The sequence below is a fragment of the Amphimedon queenslandica genome, unplaced genomic scaffold, assembly GCF_000090795.2.
Source record: "Amphimedon queenslandica unplaced genomic scaffold, v1.1 AMPQUscaffold_13510, whole genome shotgun sequence".
Lineage (NCBI taxonomy): Eukaryota > Metazoa > Porifera > Demospongiae > Haplosclerida > Niphatidae > Amphimedon > Amphimedon queenslandica.
The window spans coordinates 147,276-162,191 of record NW_003546254.1 but is presented as its reverse complement, the minus strand read 5'-3'; the positions used below and the strand labels follow the sequence as shown (position 1 = coordinate 162,191).

The following is a 14,916-nucleotide window of genomic DNA, read 5'->3' as shown; positions in this document are numbered from 1 at the left end:
AATATTAGGAAGACCTCCAAGGCAAAGGATTTTAAAAAGTATTTATACAGAATGATTTTACAAGGTTTTATACAGAAAAACTGTAATAAAGAGAAAAAGTGGTGATCACTGAGTTGCTACACATATTAATAAAAGAAAAGATGGTAGAAGTTAAAATAATAAGCCAGTACTACAGGTACATGTATCATGATAATTATGTTACTCAGAATGATTGGTGCAGCAATCCTCTGTCCTTTGGTAATGATAGCACCTCATCATTGAATGCTCTTACTTTAGCTTGCAGCATCTAAACAATTCAAAATAATCCTCCTTTATAAAGATTACTTTCTCCTTTTACAATCATAGCACGACAGCTGCACTCATTTTACTAACAAATTGACATGTACATGTACATGTACTCACTATGTTAACGTCTTTTTGCTCATCAAGTGATTTTCGTAGTCCCTGCTCCTCCTTTTTGAGGCTAGTCACCTCTTTCCATACCCAACGGAGTTTACTCTAAATTAAAATAATAATAATAACAATAATAGTAATAATAAAAATGATGTTGTGATACAGAGCTATAAACACTGACCATAACATCGGTTGGAATGAATCTTCCCACCAACGCCTAACAAAAATTAAAAAAATACACTTGTACATAAAGTATTGTACCAGCTTAATAGAGGGCAATTTTGTTAGGTAAAATTTTCATTATTTAATTTAATCCAAAATCAAAATTTAGAAGAAAAAATGTTGTCATAATTATATCTCTACTTTAGAAAGCAAAATATATGGCAGTAATATTTTCATCATGAGGCACATAAAAAAGAATTGATTGTTGTTTTCCCTGACAAAAACTACCTGCTATATATATGGTAATCACTCACTTCAGTATTGACAGTAGATTGACCATCAAGTATCAATATCAGTGAATCAATTTCTCTACTTATTATTAGCAGGAGTGTCTCTCGTTCCTTCAGCTCTTCAGAAAGGCTTCTCTCTTTATCAATCAGTTCTTCCCTGAGGTTGTTTATTTCTTGACAATGTGCCTCATTTATCTTCTCTTCCAGCAAAGCAGCCTATAATTGTACAAGATTATAATGAAACTGTACAAAATTATAATGAAATTTTATAAATGGCACTGGTACAGAGAATTTTTCAAGTAAGCTTTTTTGTCATATTAACAAAATTTACCCCCTCACGCTTAATAAAGTCTTTTGTTATAGATTACTTTTTCTTCAAAGTGTTTCTTAGCTTTAATGTACTTCCTTCTTAGCTTCTCTGAGTCCTCCATTGATCTAATGTAATATTATTGAGATAGTCACACACTTAATAATCATCCCTGTACTTTGTTAGATCTGATCCTAGTTGCTGGTGACCCTCAATTGCTAGTTGATTCTGTTGACGCATCACTTCAGTAACAGATTTCTCATCCAACAATTGTATCTAACATAAAACTTCCTTTAGCTATAGCATGCTAAGTACAGTAATGCATAAAACACTAACAAACATTGTAGATTTAAAAATACTGTTTATTCATAAATGAACTAAAAGCTAGTAACTTTATGTATTGCATTGTAGTTATATATCTAACCTTCAATGCATAAACCTGGTCTTGCAATGAAGCTATGGTCTGTCTCTCCTCATCTATGATTGACTGTTCCTATTAATTCATTATTAATAATACAGTCACCAGAAAGTATGTATGCAGGTACATAAAAGGGGTGCTACAAAACAAGGTAACTAAGCAAAAATTGGACTTTTTAATGAATCTATTTCTTGGCAAATGCAATGTATTATATTCTTACTTTTTCACTTGTATCATTCTGTTTAGGTGAATGACAACAGTTGCAAGTAGTTGGGGTGACTGTTCCAGGATTATTAGTACAACGCGGTGATGATACATGAATACAAGTAACTGGTTCTACCTATAAATAATAATAAATTGCAATTACTATATTAAGTGTATGCTATTGTACCTCTTTACAGTGTAGAGGCTCTCGATAGCTTGAAGACTTTTCTTCTTCCATGTTTATCATATCAAGAGTATTGCATAGAGTCTACTCATAAAACCAATACAGTATACAAATTTATATTATTTTTCATTGATGTGCTACATGTGTGTATACATTATATCTCACTTCATTTGTTTTAGTCAATTTATTTACATCATGTTGTAGGCTAACAATTGCTTTGTCTTTCTCTGCTACCTACAAGTAAAAAATATAGTTGTATAAACATGTAGGCCTTAAATTTACTTTTGAGGATAGTTCCATTTTCTCAAAGCATAGCTGCTTTACATTCTCTAGTGCTTCGCTTAGTTCACACTCCAGCTTTAGCAAATTAGCGAATTAGAGCAATTCCTTTATGTCAACACTTGAAAGAGAGAGCAAGATAAACATACCTTTACAATTAAATCCTGACACCTCTCAATCTGGAAATCTCTCTCCATGATACTCTCGTGTGCCTTCCTTATTTGAAGCTCTTGATCCTAAGTAATAATGATTTAACAAGAGAAGGTAGGAAGAAGGGATGCTGCAGATGCAATAGCTTATAGCTAACCTTCATGGTTTGCTGAGTGTCAAAAATACACTTGCTTAACTTTGACAGTTCTTTCTCCATTTCTCTTACTTTTCCTTCATACAAGTACTGCTGGCTAATGCAGTTGCACTCACAATTGGGTCTATGATTCATCTTATCATGGCTTTGCTACAAAAGAATGGGCCGTAGGTAAGACAGCCAAATTCTTAGCATTTACAACTATTTAACTATTCATCTAATGCTTCAAACATAAAAACCACTAGCATTAATATACTACATGCATATAAGGTTAATATAAAAAACTAATAGTTCTTACTCTTAATGGGACTTGATGATTGACACCTCTACCCCCACAATTCTGCTTTAAGTGTTGCGACAATTGCTCTAGCTCTTCTTGCAAACGTAATTCTTCCTTTAACTTCACTTGCTCCTTACGTAAAATGGAACAGCATGTACAGTACATGTACATGCATGTTTGACACTTTTTGATGTAAATGATGTGTGCAAACATACTTTTAGCACTTCCAGTTGTTTCCTAATATGGCTAATCTGGTCAGAGCCTGCTGAAGATGTTTTCACGTCCTTTAAAGAAAATTTAATTATTATTTTTTCTACTTGTGGTTCACGTACTGTACTATGTCCGCGCTGCAGCGCGGTAGCATTTTGCTGACGAGATTGGCAATCAGCCTGCAACATTCTCTCATTAATTTGCATTAACTGTTGAGCGTCTCGCAATGTTTGAGTTAAGTACTCGACCTACACCATGAAATAGTTTTTAAAACAATTTTTGAGATTTTAATACCTGTTTAGAAACTTTCCTACTCTCAGCCATTGTTGCAGTGAAAAAATATAGGCGGAGTTACACCACCCACCACAATATCACGTGATAATTGGCGGCTGTTTTGGTGGCAACTGAATGTTTCATGGGTGTGGTGCATACGCCCATATCCATGTGCATAGTGTTGGTTTTATTTTTTGACCTTTTGCCATTCGATACTCTAAAGGCTCAAAAGTACTGCCCCAGTCTCATTTCCCTTACCTTTTTACTTCTTGTGTTTCATTTTATCATTTCCACAGTCTCCCATTTGCTAGTATTATTGTCTCCTCTCAAAAGAGCTGCTGCAAGCTGCAACAATTAAAAAATGTCCACAACTGAAGCTCAAATAACTTCCCCTCCAACTCCTCCTGGACACAATGTCCAGACTGTCTCTCCTCCACCCATATCCTACACTAGGAAAGCTGCGAGACAAATAATATCAGGAGGATCTGCAGGTTAATTTTATCATATATATATATATGATTTTATCATAGATATTATTTTCTCACACCCCTTTGAGCTTGAATTTATGCCACCTTGCATTGACCAATGAGATTGCAGTATTGGAGGTCAAATATCTCATTAAAATTAATCAATTGGCAGTTTGGCGCTCTACGCTTATGCTCTATTATTAGCCCATTTGTCAAGCTTGGTCGATTCTTTGCTCGCCTAGCCTGTTAGATATGTTGTATGTATGTCAACTGTGGTCTTATTATCAGCAGCTGGTAGTTGTTTTTCAAGTGTCATGGTAGAAGTTGGTTATACGCCCGCCTCGGTATCGGTTTCTATGGCATTTATTAACATCTACCTCTGTGTATAACCTATGCATATAATATGCATATTTATACAGTACAAAAAGGTCCAATACATGTATGGTTGTTGCATTGTACTTTAAATTGGTTGATAGCAAATGTTTTGTCTTTGCTTCTTTGCAGTGATGCTGCCAAGTATCATTTGTATGGTTTTCACTTTGTGTGCTCTGTGTAAACTATGACCATCAGCCTACTGAGCCTAGCACATGTACATCTACATAAGCAGATTTGCATATTAGTAGCAAATATAAAGAATAAAAAGGAAACTTAGTCTTCTTTTTAATAGTAATCATGATAATCCAAAAAGATTTATGGTAATGTAATGTTGTTATCTTGTTATGATATCATGTTTTGATTCTTGGTTCTTACTCTCCTTTCTGTTTCTGTCTGTCCTTTCTATATTGTTTACTTTAGGGCTGGTTGAGATTAGCATCATGCATCCACTTGATGTAGTCAAGACAAGGTGAATGAAAGAAGACATTATGTCTGAACCCATGCCCACTCCATCTATCCCCTCTTTCTATTTTAACAGGAGTCTATAATGAAGAGGGAGTCTCTCCTTCCTTATTATGGACTCCTGATTTTAAATCTCCTCATTCTTTATTTGTCAATTGATTTTCTCCATCTCTCTCTCTCTCTCTCTCTCTCTCCCCCCCCCCCCCTCTCTCTCTCCATAGGTTTCAGGTACAGAGAGGTCCTGATGATCCTACTCGCTACAAGTCCTACAGTGACTGTGTAAAGAAAATGATCCGTAATGAAGGGTAAGGAATAAACCACTTTCAATCTCAAACCTTATTCAGATTTCATTTGATATTTGTGTTTATTTTATATTTTGTGTGTACACTGTATAACTTGTAGACAACACACTTGCCAATTATTTGTAATTGCTTACTTTTGTTGTATTTGTAGTCCATTGTCATTTTATAAAGGAGTCTTACCTCCACTAATGGCTGAGACTCCTAAAAGAGCTACTAAGGTATAATTATGATAATGTTGTGGGTGCATGTATCTTGCTTTGATGTGTTGTTTTTTAGTTTTTTACATTTGAGCAGTATAAGTCTTTGCTGACCAGGAACAGAGATGCAACAGCTATGGTTAGTATTAGTATTAAGATGAACAAGTAACTAGGTTGAGCATTAGAAATATTTTAAGTTCCAGTTGGGTTATGCTTTTGCTGACTGACCACTGGGCATTTTGGTTTAAGTCATTTCCTTAAATTAAAACTGTTTTGCTGCACACTGTTTTGCTGACTGTCTTTCTTTATATTGTACTTCCTTTTCACCAGACCTATATAATAGCTGGTACTGGCTCAGGGATTACCGAAGGCATAATGATCACTCCTTTTGAAAGAGTTAAGATATCACTCCAATCATTGCGCTCTCACATCAGAGATGTAAGTCCACAATTTAAACTCTCATTATTATTATTATTATTATTATTATTATTATTATTATTATTATTTAATAATGTTAATAGACTCCAGGGACTTTCTCTCATGCTCGTGTTATCATATCAAAGGACGGTTTTGGTCTCAATGGTCTCTATAAGGGACTTGGAGCTACAGTATGGAGGCATGGGGTTTGGAATGCAATTTATTTTGGATTCTATCACAATATGAAGGGATTCTTCATTAGTTCAGAAGTACTATTATTATTATTATTATTATCATAACTTAAGAATTTCTTTATTTTTTGCAGTCTCCATCAATTTCCAAGAGACTTGCTCTTGGTACTATAGCAGGGACTATTGCAAGCACTGCTAATATTCCGTTTGATGTTGCTAAGAGCCGTATCCAAGTATGTATGCATGTACATATAATGTGCAGGCAATGTATAGAATAAAGGCCTTTTCACACTAGCAAAAGTAATGCACATTTATCATGTTCACACTAGAGTGGTTTCAAATTAATGTGACTCACTCTCACTTCACCTCCAGAGGTGGATTGATGTGAAGTGATGCATTGTGATCAATCTAAACCAATGGCAACAAGAACACAAAATGATGCCAATGTGAAAAGGCCTTAAGACTGAAATGAATGTGGGCCTGTGTCATAAGCATATCAATAAATGAATACTGACTTGTTTTTTTGAGGAGCTATGTTAAATGCAAAGTGTCACCTTGTTTATTTATTAATTGCAGGGTCCTCCTCCTAATGGAGATATACTCAAGTATAGAACAACACTTCAGACGATAGGAGTGGTTTTTAAAGAGGAAGGGTATGAAGGACACATGCACTCTTCTTCCATTGGTTACATGTGATATTTTTATGTCTCTCCTTTCTTGTAGTTTCTTTGCTTTGTACAAAGGTTTGTTGCCAAAGCTAATGAGATTAGGACCAGGTAAGCACATAATCATGATAGTCCATGTTTTTCACATTTTCTGGTACATTTTGATGTTTTTATGCTATATAGGAAGTTTGGTCTGATTTCAACTTCAAGTTATGGCCATTTTAAAAAAATAGGGAATTTTTGAAAAAAGACTATAATGGTATTTTTTTGAAAAATGGCTCCAAAATCGCTGCAAATTTTTATTACATTTTCTGATACACATTGATGTACTTATGTTACGTAAAAAGTTTGAGCTGATTTCGACTTCAATTTTGGCCATTTTAAGAAAATGCCAAAATTCTGAAAAATACATATTTTTTCCAAAAAATGGCTCCGAAATCACCCCAAATTTTTATTACATTTTTTATACATATTGATGTCCTTATGCTGTGTAGAAAGTTTGAGCTGATTCCAACTTCAATTTTTTGAGTTACGGCCATTTTAAGAAAATGTCAAAAATCTGAAAAATACCCAAGGCTATTATAGCCCATGGTTTTTTTCAAAAAATGGCTCCGAAATCATTCCAAATTTTTATTACATTTTCTGATACATATTGATGTCCTTATGCTATGTAGCAAGTTTGAGGTGATTCCGACTTCAATTTTTTGAGTTACGGCCATTTTAAGAAAACGCCATAAATCTGAAAAAATACCCAAGGCTATAGCCCATGGTTTTTTCAAAAAATGGCTCCGAAATCACTCCAAATTTTTATTACATTTTCTGATACATATTGATGTCCTTATGCTGTGTAGCAAGTTTGAGGTGATTCCGACTTCAATTTTTTGAGTTACAGCCATTTTAAGAAAACGCTATAAATCTGAAAAATACCCAAGGCTATAGCCCATGGTTTTTTCAAAAAATGGCTCCAAAATCACTCCAAATTTTTATTACATTTTCTGATACATATTGATGTCCTTATGCTGTGTAGCAAGTTTGAGGTGATTCCGACTTCAATTTTTTGAGTTACGGCCATTTTAAGAAAACGCCAAAAATTTGAAAAATACCCAAGGCTATAGCCCATGGTTTTTTTCAAAAAATGGCTCCGAAATCACTCCAAATTTTTATTACATTTTCTGATACATATTGATGTCCTTATGCTGTGTAGCAAGTTTGAGGTGATTCCAACTTCAATTTTCTTGAGTTACGGCCATTTTAAGAAAAGGCCAAAAATCTGAAAAATACCCAAGGCTATAGCCCATGGTTTTTTTCAAAAATGGCTCCGAAATCACTCCAAATTTTTATTACATTTTCTGATACATATTGATGTCCTTATGCTGTGTAGAAAGTTTGAGCTGATTTCAACTTCAATTTTTTGAGTTACGGCCATTTTAAGAAAATGTCAAGAATCTGAAAAATACCCAAGGCTATAGCTCATGGTTTTTTTTTCAAAAAATGGCTCCGAAATCACTCCAAATTTTTATTACATTTTCTGATACATATTGATGTCCTTATGCTGTGTAAAAAGTTTGAGGTGATTCTGACTTCAATTTTTTGAGTTACGGCCATTTTAAGAAAACGCCATAAATCTGAAAAATACCCAAGGCTATATATAGCCCATGGTTTTTTCAAAAAATGGCTCCAAAATCACTCCAAATTTTTATTACATTTTCTGATACATATTGATGTCCTTATGCTGTGTAGCAAGTTTGAGGTGATTCCGACTTCAATTTTTTGAGTTACGGCCATTTTAAGAAAACGCCAAAAATCTGAAAAATACCCAAGGCTATAGCCCATGGTTTTTTTCAAAAAATGGCTCCGAAATCACTCCAAATTTTTATTACATTTTCTGATGCATATTGATGTCCTTATGCTGTGTAGCAAGTTTGAGGTGTTTCCAACTTCAATTTTCTTGAGTTACGGCCATTTTAAGAAAATGCCAAAAATCTGAAAAATACCCAAGGCTATAGCCCATGGTTTTTTTTTCAAAAATGGCTCCGAAATCACTCCAAATTTTTATTACATTTTCTGATACATATTGATGTCCTTATGCTGTGTAGAAAGTTTGAGCTGATTTCAACTTCAATTTTTTGAGTTACGGCCATTTTAAGAAAATGTCAAGAATCTGAAAAATACCCAAGGCTATAGCTCATGGTTTTTTTTCAAAAAATGGCTCCGAAATCACTCCAAATTTTTATTACATTTTCTGATACATATTGATGTCCTTATGCTGTGTAGAAAGTTTGAGCTGATTTCAACTTCAATTTTTTGAGTTACGGCCATTTTAAGAAAATGTCAAGAATCTGAAAAATACCCAAGGCTATAGCTCATGGTTTTTTTTCAAAAAATGGCTCCAAAATCACTCCAAATTTTTATTACATTTTCTGATACATATTGATGTCCTTATGCTGTGTAGCAAGTTTGAGGTGATTCCGACTTCAATTTTTTGAGTTACGGCCATTTTAAGAAAACGCCATAAATCTGAAAAATACCCAAGGCTATATATAGCCCATGGTTTTTTCAAAAAATGGCTCCAAAATCACTCCAAATTTTTATTACATTTTCTGATACATATTGATGTCCTTATGCTGTGTAGCAAGTTTGAGGTGATTCCGACTTCAATTTTTTGAGTTACGGCCATTTTAAGAAAAGGCCAAAAATCTGAAAAATACCCAAGGCTATAGCCCATGGTTTTTTCAAAAATGGCTCCGAAATCACTCCAAATTTTTATTACATTTTCTGATACATATTGATGTCCTTATGCTGTGTAGCAAGTTTGAGGTGATTTTGACTTCAATTTTTTGAGTTACGGCCATTTTAAGAAAACGCCAAAAATCTGAAAAATACCCAAGGCTATAGCCCATGGTTTTTTTCAAAAATGGTTCCGAAATCACTCCAAATTTTTATTACATTTTCTGATGCATATTGATGTCCTTATGCTGTGTAGCAAGTTTGAGGTGTTTCCAACTTCAATTTTCTTGAGTTACGGCCATTTTAAGAAAATGCCAAAAATCTGAAAAATACCCAAGGCTATAGCCCATGGTTTTTTTTTCAAAAATGGCTCCGAAATCACTCCAAATTTTTATTACATTTTCTGATACATATTGATGTCCTTATGCTGTGTAGAAAGTTTGAGCTGATTTCAACTTCAATTTTTTGAGTTACGGCCATTTTAAGAAAATGTCAAGAATCTGAAAAATACCCAAGGCTATAGCTCATGGTTTTTTTTCAAAAAATGGCTCCGAAATCACTCCAAATTTTTATTACATTTTCTGATACATATTGATGTCCTTATGCTGTGTAAAAAGTTTGAGGTGATTCTGACTTCAATTTTTTGAGTTACGGCCATTTTAAGAAAACGCCATAAATCTGAAAAATACCCAAGGCTATATATAGCCCATGGTTTTTTCAAAAAATGGCTCCAAAATCACTCCAAATTTTTATTACATTTTCTGATACATATTGATGTCCTTATGCTGTGTAGAAAGTTTGAGCTGATTTCGACTTCAATTTTTTGAGTTACGGCCATTTTAAGAAAATGTCAAAAATCTGAAAAATACCCAAGGCTATAGCCCATGATTTTTCAAAAAATGGCTCTGAAATCACCCCAAATTTTTATTACATTTTCTAATACATATTGATGTTCTTATGCTACATACATGTAGAAAGCTTTAGCTTATTCTGACTTAATTTTTTGAGTTATATGGCCATTTTTAAAGTAGCAAATTTAGGGAAAAAGCAAAAACTATATTCATGATCTTTTCAGAATTGGCTCCAAAATCACACAAAATTTCTATTGCATTTTCTGAAGCTTATTTTTGTCTTATGCTATCTATAATTTTTGAGCTGATTCTGAGTGCTTTGTTTTGAATTACTGCCATCTAAAATATGCGAATTTTTGTATAGCTCAAGGCAGACATTAAATCATGTTTCATCCTTTTTCTTTTGTTCCTCTCTCTCTCTCTCTCTCTCTCTCTCCCCCCCCTCTCTCTCTCTCTCTCTCTTTCTCTCTCTCTCCCCCCCCCTCTCTCTCTCTCCTCTCTCTCTCTCTCTCTCTGTAGGTGGTGGGATTATGTTGGTAGTCTATGAACAGGTCTCATCATGGCTGACTACTAAAGGTTTTTAACATGTACCATAAATCTTTTGATGATAATTTTATCATTTAACTATAACATGTACTATAAATCTTATGATGATAATTTTAATCATTTAACTATAACAAAATTATTTTATTATGAAAAAAAGTGCATTAGCAGCCACGTGTGATCACGTGGGTCAATTTATCTAGCCACACCCATTATACCCCGCCCATCCGTAACACATGATGGATCTCTTTGGTAGCCTCCCTCCTCCTTCTGCTCCCTCTACAGACAAGAAACCCCCACCAACCGGTAGGCCAGGCCCCATTAAACCCCATCTATCTCTTACTATAAAATTAGAAGAAGCAAATTTAGGACAATCAAGAAAAAGATCCGATCACTCGCCACCATTATCTAATGATGCAGCTGACTCATCAGTTAAGAAGGTGAAAGTTGATGGTCTGTGTATTGAGACTGGTACTGTATCCATTGATCGTTTGTGTGTGTGTCTGTATAGTGACATTAAGTCGGTATCAGTTGAGAGGGTATCACGGGGAGAGGAAAGGGGAGAGAGAAGAGATGCAGGACTCTCACGTTATCATTAACAACATGATGGAACAGTTCCCAACTCTCTCTAATTCACCGTATGTGTCTATGCTCTTATGTATCGATTGTCTTAGAATTTATTTTTTAATAATTTAATGCGAGATTTGTACTATTCTAATTAATGCCTGCCATGTTCTAATTAATGCTCATTCAGGGTTAGCAGTGTGTCTTATTATGGTGTTTTTGATGGTCATAGTGGATCCCGTGCCTCTGAGTTTGCAGCTGGTAATCTTCATAGAGTCATCGTTAATAAATTCCCAAAAGGTAATACTGATTAATAATAATAATAGTAATAGTTATAACAAAAAAGTGACAAAAAGGCAAAAGAAAAAACTAAAACAAAATTCATTTATTTTGTTTTTTTTATTCAGAGGATGTCTCAGCTCAGTCAATCAAACGCTGTCTTGTTGATTCTTTCAAGAAAACTGATTCCGATTTCTTGTCGCTTGCAGCAAAAGCGACGCCGAGTTGGAAGGATGGCTCAACTGTTGCCATCATCATGGCAATAGATAATGTATTATATTCAGGTATTTTAACAACCTTCCACCAATTTACTGAAATTGTGATAATTTATATGCAATACTGTACGGGGCTTTTATGTTGTTGGTGTAAAATTTTGTGAATTTGTCCAGATTTGCTATTTATTAGTATGAATCTTATCTTTTGCAGCCATTTTTTTAGAGTACCATACCTCTTTTGTCAAATTTAATATGAAAATTTTAATGAAAACACAAAATGATTGAAATTTAGACATAACCTTTATACTGTATATAATAATTTTTGGTTGTTCCAGGTAATCTTGGTGACAGTAAGTCTGTTATATACAGGAGAAGTGGCAAGGGAGACACTGGAGGAGAGCCTACTGTAGTATCAGTTCCATTAACTAAAGATCATACCTCTGCCAGTGTTAGTTACATTTTTGATTATGATTTTTTCATTATTTTTTGTTTTTTTCAGTTGGAGGAAAGGAAGAGGATAGAAAAATCTGGTGGATTTGTTAGGTGCCTATAATCAATCATTCTGTTATTATTTTTATTATTATTATTATTATTATTATTACTATTATTATTATTATTATTATTGTTATTATTATTATTATTATAGGGAAGGACGTATAATGGGTATTATGGAGGTCTCTAGGAGCATTGGTGATGGGAGGTTCAAGGGGTGTGGCCTTGTAGCAACTCCACACGTCTCACGATGTGAACTGACTGAGAATGACCTGTAAGTATGAATGATTACACCATCCAGGAATAATAATTTTAATAGCTCAAAAAATATTGTTTGAATTGGCTCACACTAGATCGATGTATAATAAATTATTGGTATTTTTGGAGCAAGAAAGCACATGATAATTATTATATTTATATTGTTTTAATTATTTTATATTTTCTATGTATCAATTTATTATAGATTTGTAGTGGTTGCTTGTGATGGTTTGTGGAATGTTTTTAAAATGGATGAAGTAGCAAAGTTTATACTAGGAGTAGTCAATGTGAGCATTATTATTATTATTATTATTATTATTATTATTATTATTATTATTACTATTTTTACTATGGTGTTACTTTATTTAGGATGAATCTATTCAGAAACCAGGAGAAGGTGCATATGTAATGTATTCATTATTTTTAATGCTGGATCTTTTTGTTGTTTGTAGATGATAGATTGATTCAAGGCACTGAAGTCATCGGTGATAGGGAGTATAGGTTTGAAGTGGCTTGTAACAGGCTTGCAGTTGAAGCAGTTAAGAGAGGGTGTACTGATAATGTAACTGTTCTTATTGTTGACATTATAAAGAATAACAATCATTAAGAAATTAAGTAACAGTTAAAGCACTGTGGAGTGCCACATATAATTCATTTTATGCAATTCGTGGCAATAATGTGTGGTGATAAACCAGCAGGGCTTTAGTCCCAATATTTCATTTTTGTGGCTTCTATCTAATCATGGATGCTACTATTAATTAGATACAGTCTTGGCTCAAAGAGAAATGTTGCCCATTATTTTTCTCTTGCTATTTACGTTCCCTGTTGAGAGTTTGACGGAGAAGAAGTCTCTCTCAGTTGTCATCTCAGTTCCACCAATGTCCGGCCATGTTTTGAACATGTTAATTTTAGGAAATGCCTTGAGAGAGCAAGGGCACAACGTCACCTTTCTACTTCCCGAATACACTGATTACAGCAAAGGGAGGGCTCTCTGTAAGGACGCTGGCTTTCCTTACATACCCATACCAGTCAACAGCAGCTATTATGAGATACTGGAGAATGCCAATAGAAAAGGGTCCACTTTGCAGCATATGATGACTGTTGTGGAAGAGGTCATATTCAAGTTGCATTCATCAATGGAATATTTTATAGAAAATAATGGAGCTGATTTCAGGCAATGGGACGTTGTTCTATTATCTGATTGGTTTGCTAATTGGTTTGCTGGGAATTATGCTTGTGACGAGGCTATGAAGCATCTACGCATCGTTGGTGTTGCAGCTAGTCCTGTCCCATTCACAATACCTTTGTCTCCTTCATGGCCTTTTCCGTTGGTGAATATTTACCCAGACATGACGGAGGACTTGTCATTTGTTGATCGTTTCAAACTGGCAGGCACAAATATTGTTACAAAACCTTTGGAAGGTTATATTAGCTCTCGTACGATTTCAAAGAACCAGGAGTGCTGGGATGAGAAGTACAATAGGTACTTGCCACTTGGTCATGCAATACCTCTAATATTCACTACTGTCATTGGCTTTGAGTATCCAAAGAGTAATCTTCCATTAGTCGATTATGTTGGGCCTTTTATTTCAAAGAAACCTGATCCTCTACCATCTGATATTCAGTCTTGGCTGGACAGTAAAAAAGAAAAAAGTGTAGTCTACATTTCAATGGGCACTGTTGTGCACACATCTCAGAAAATTGCACAAGCATTTTACAATGGCATACCTAATGACTATTCAGTTTTGTGGTCGGCTACTAGTGAAATTATTTTAGATCTTGTTAAAAATGATGATCGTTACCTTGTTAAGAGCTGGATACCACAGATTAGTGCATTGAATCATCCATCAATATCATTAGCTATTCTTCATGGAGGAGCAGGAGGAGTACACCAAGCACTCTATTTTGGAATACCAATGATTGTCATTCCCATTGGTGGAGATCAACCAGGTAACATTGCAAGTATAGGAAATTATATTGAAATGAACTGCATTATCTGTTTTGTTATCTATAGGTAATGCTTTTAAGGTACAATATTGGAAACTTGGAATTCATTTGGATCACAATGAAATTACTCCAGATGATTTGAAACAGAGTATCCTAAAGATTGAGTCAGGTCCCTACAGAAACAATGCTAAAAAGATGAGTATCATAATGAAGAATGCTGGAGGAGTAAAGAGAGCAGTTGAGCTAATAGAGTTCTATGCTGCAGTAGGTTATGATCATCTTGTACCTGCTTATGTGAAGTATCACTGGAGTTGGATTCAATATCATAATGTTGATGTACAAGCATTGCTGTTAGCTATTGGAGCATTGATGCTATACTTGTGTTTCAAACTAATCAAGTGTATGTGTCAGTGTTGCTGCTGTAGGAATGCAAAGGAAAAGAATGACTAATAATTTTAATAATTGTTTAAACTATATTCATTAGATAACAACAAGAGTAGTCTAGATTATCTACTCTTGATAACAATCAATGATTGAACAGTGGGAAGGGCTGAGAGAATTTTAAAAAATGAAAATCCTCCTTCTTCTGCTCTTAGTTGGATGTTATAGATCAAATAGTGAGAAGCAAGAAAAGAAATCACTGTCAATCCTCCTTTCTGC

At 34.3% G+C, this 14,916-nt stretch overlaps 4 protein-coding genes across 6 annotated transcripts in view; 3 read left to right on the top strand and 1 right to left on the bottom strand.

The window, feature by feature from the left end:
* Position 1: 1 nt before the first annotated feature.
* On the bottom strand, positions 2-3,401 carry LOC105316437 (ELKS/Rab6-interacting/CAST family member 1-like). The gene is made up of 17 exons (XM_011411324.2): positions 3,326-3,401; positions 3,154-3,279; positions 3,037-3,105; positions 2,840-2,953; positions 2,545-2,691; positions 2,387-2,473; positions 2,241-2,315; positions 2,124-2,192; positions 1,962-2,042; positions 1,791-1,910; positions 1,577-1,645; positions 1,331-1,428; positions 1,214-1,280; positions 870-1,061; positions 575-610; positions 403-498; positions 2-286 (listed from the first exon to the last, which is right to left on the bottom strand). Exons 1-17 carry the CDS (start codon positions 3,353-3,355, stop codon positions 203-205), a joined length of 1,560 nt encoding a protein of 519 aa, XP_011409626.2. The 5' UTR covers positions 3,356-3,401; the 3' UTR covers positions 2-202.
* A 51-nt stretch (positions 3,402-3,452) lies between these two features.
* On the top strand, positions 3,453-10,596 carry LOC100638500 (mitochondrial 2-oxodicarboxylate carrier-like). Its single transcript, XM_003383469.3, has 12 exons — positions 3,453-3,535; positions 3,601-3,795; positions 4,567-4,615; positions 4,830-4,913; positions 5,062-5,128; positions 5,187-5,246; positions 5,438-5,545; positions 5,629-5,793; positions 5,850-5,948; positions 6,292-6,368; positions 6,439-6,491; positions 10,478-10,596. Exons 2-12 carry the CDS (start codon positions 3,666-3,668, stop codon positions 10,540-10,542), a joined length of 957 nt encoding a protein of 318 aa, XP_003383517.1. The 5' UTR covers positions 3,453-3,535; positions 3,601-3,665; the 3' UTR covers positions 10,543-10,596.
* A 108-nt stretch (positions 10,597-10,704) lies between these two features.
* Positions 10,705-12,959, top strand: LOC100638374 (integrin-linked kinase-associated serine/threonine phosphatase 2C-like). 2 transcript variants are annotated; one of them, XM_020006206.1, is made up of 11 exons: positions 10,705-10,807; positions 10,856-10,954; positions 11,013-11,139; positions 11,256-11,365; positions 11,473-11,628; positions 11,895-12,007; positions 12,059-12,102; positions 12,206-12,325; positions 12,515-12,596; positions 12,679-12,706; positions 12,762-12,959. In XM_020006206.1, exons 1-11 carry the CDS (start codon positions 10,738-10,740, stop codon positions 12,914-12,916), a joined length of 1,104 nt encoding a protein of 367 aa, XP_019861765.1. In that variant the 5' UTR covers positions 10,705-10,737; the 3' UTR covers positions 12,917-12,959. The 2 variants fall into 2 exon arrangements, with proteins under 2 accessions (XP_019861765.1, XP_019861771.1); XM_020006212.1 differs by lacking the exon at positions 10,705-10,807 and having other exon boundaries at positions 10,855-10,941.
* Positions 12,960-13,027: 68 nt separating this feature from the next.
* LOC105316449 (UDP-glucuronosyltransferase 1-2-like) overlaps positions 13,028-14,916 on the top strand; it is a 6,753-nt gene continuing 4,864 nt past the window's right edge. Inside the window, exons 1-2 of one of the 2 annotated variants that reach the window (XM_011411341.2) lie at positions 13,028-14,259; positions 14,324-14,786. In XM_011411341.2, coding sequence (XP_011409643.1) covers positions 13,095-14,259; positions 14,324-14,706 — 1,548 coding nt within the window. In that variant the 5' untranslated portion in view covers positions 13,028-13,094 and the 3' untranslated portion in view covers positions 14,707-14,786. Of the gene's footprint in view, positions 14,260-14,323; positions 14,787-14,916 lie in introns of those variants that run through there. The other variant, XM_020006190.1, reaches the window with a different exon arrangement.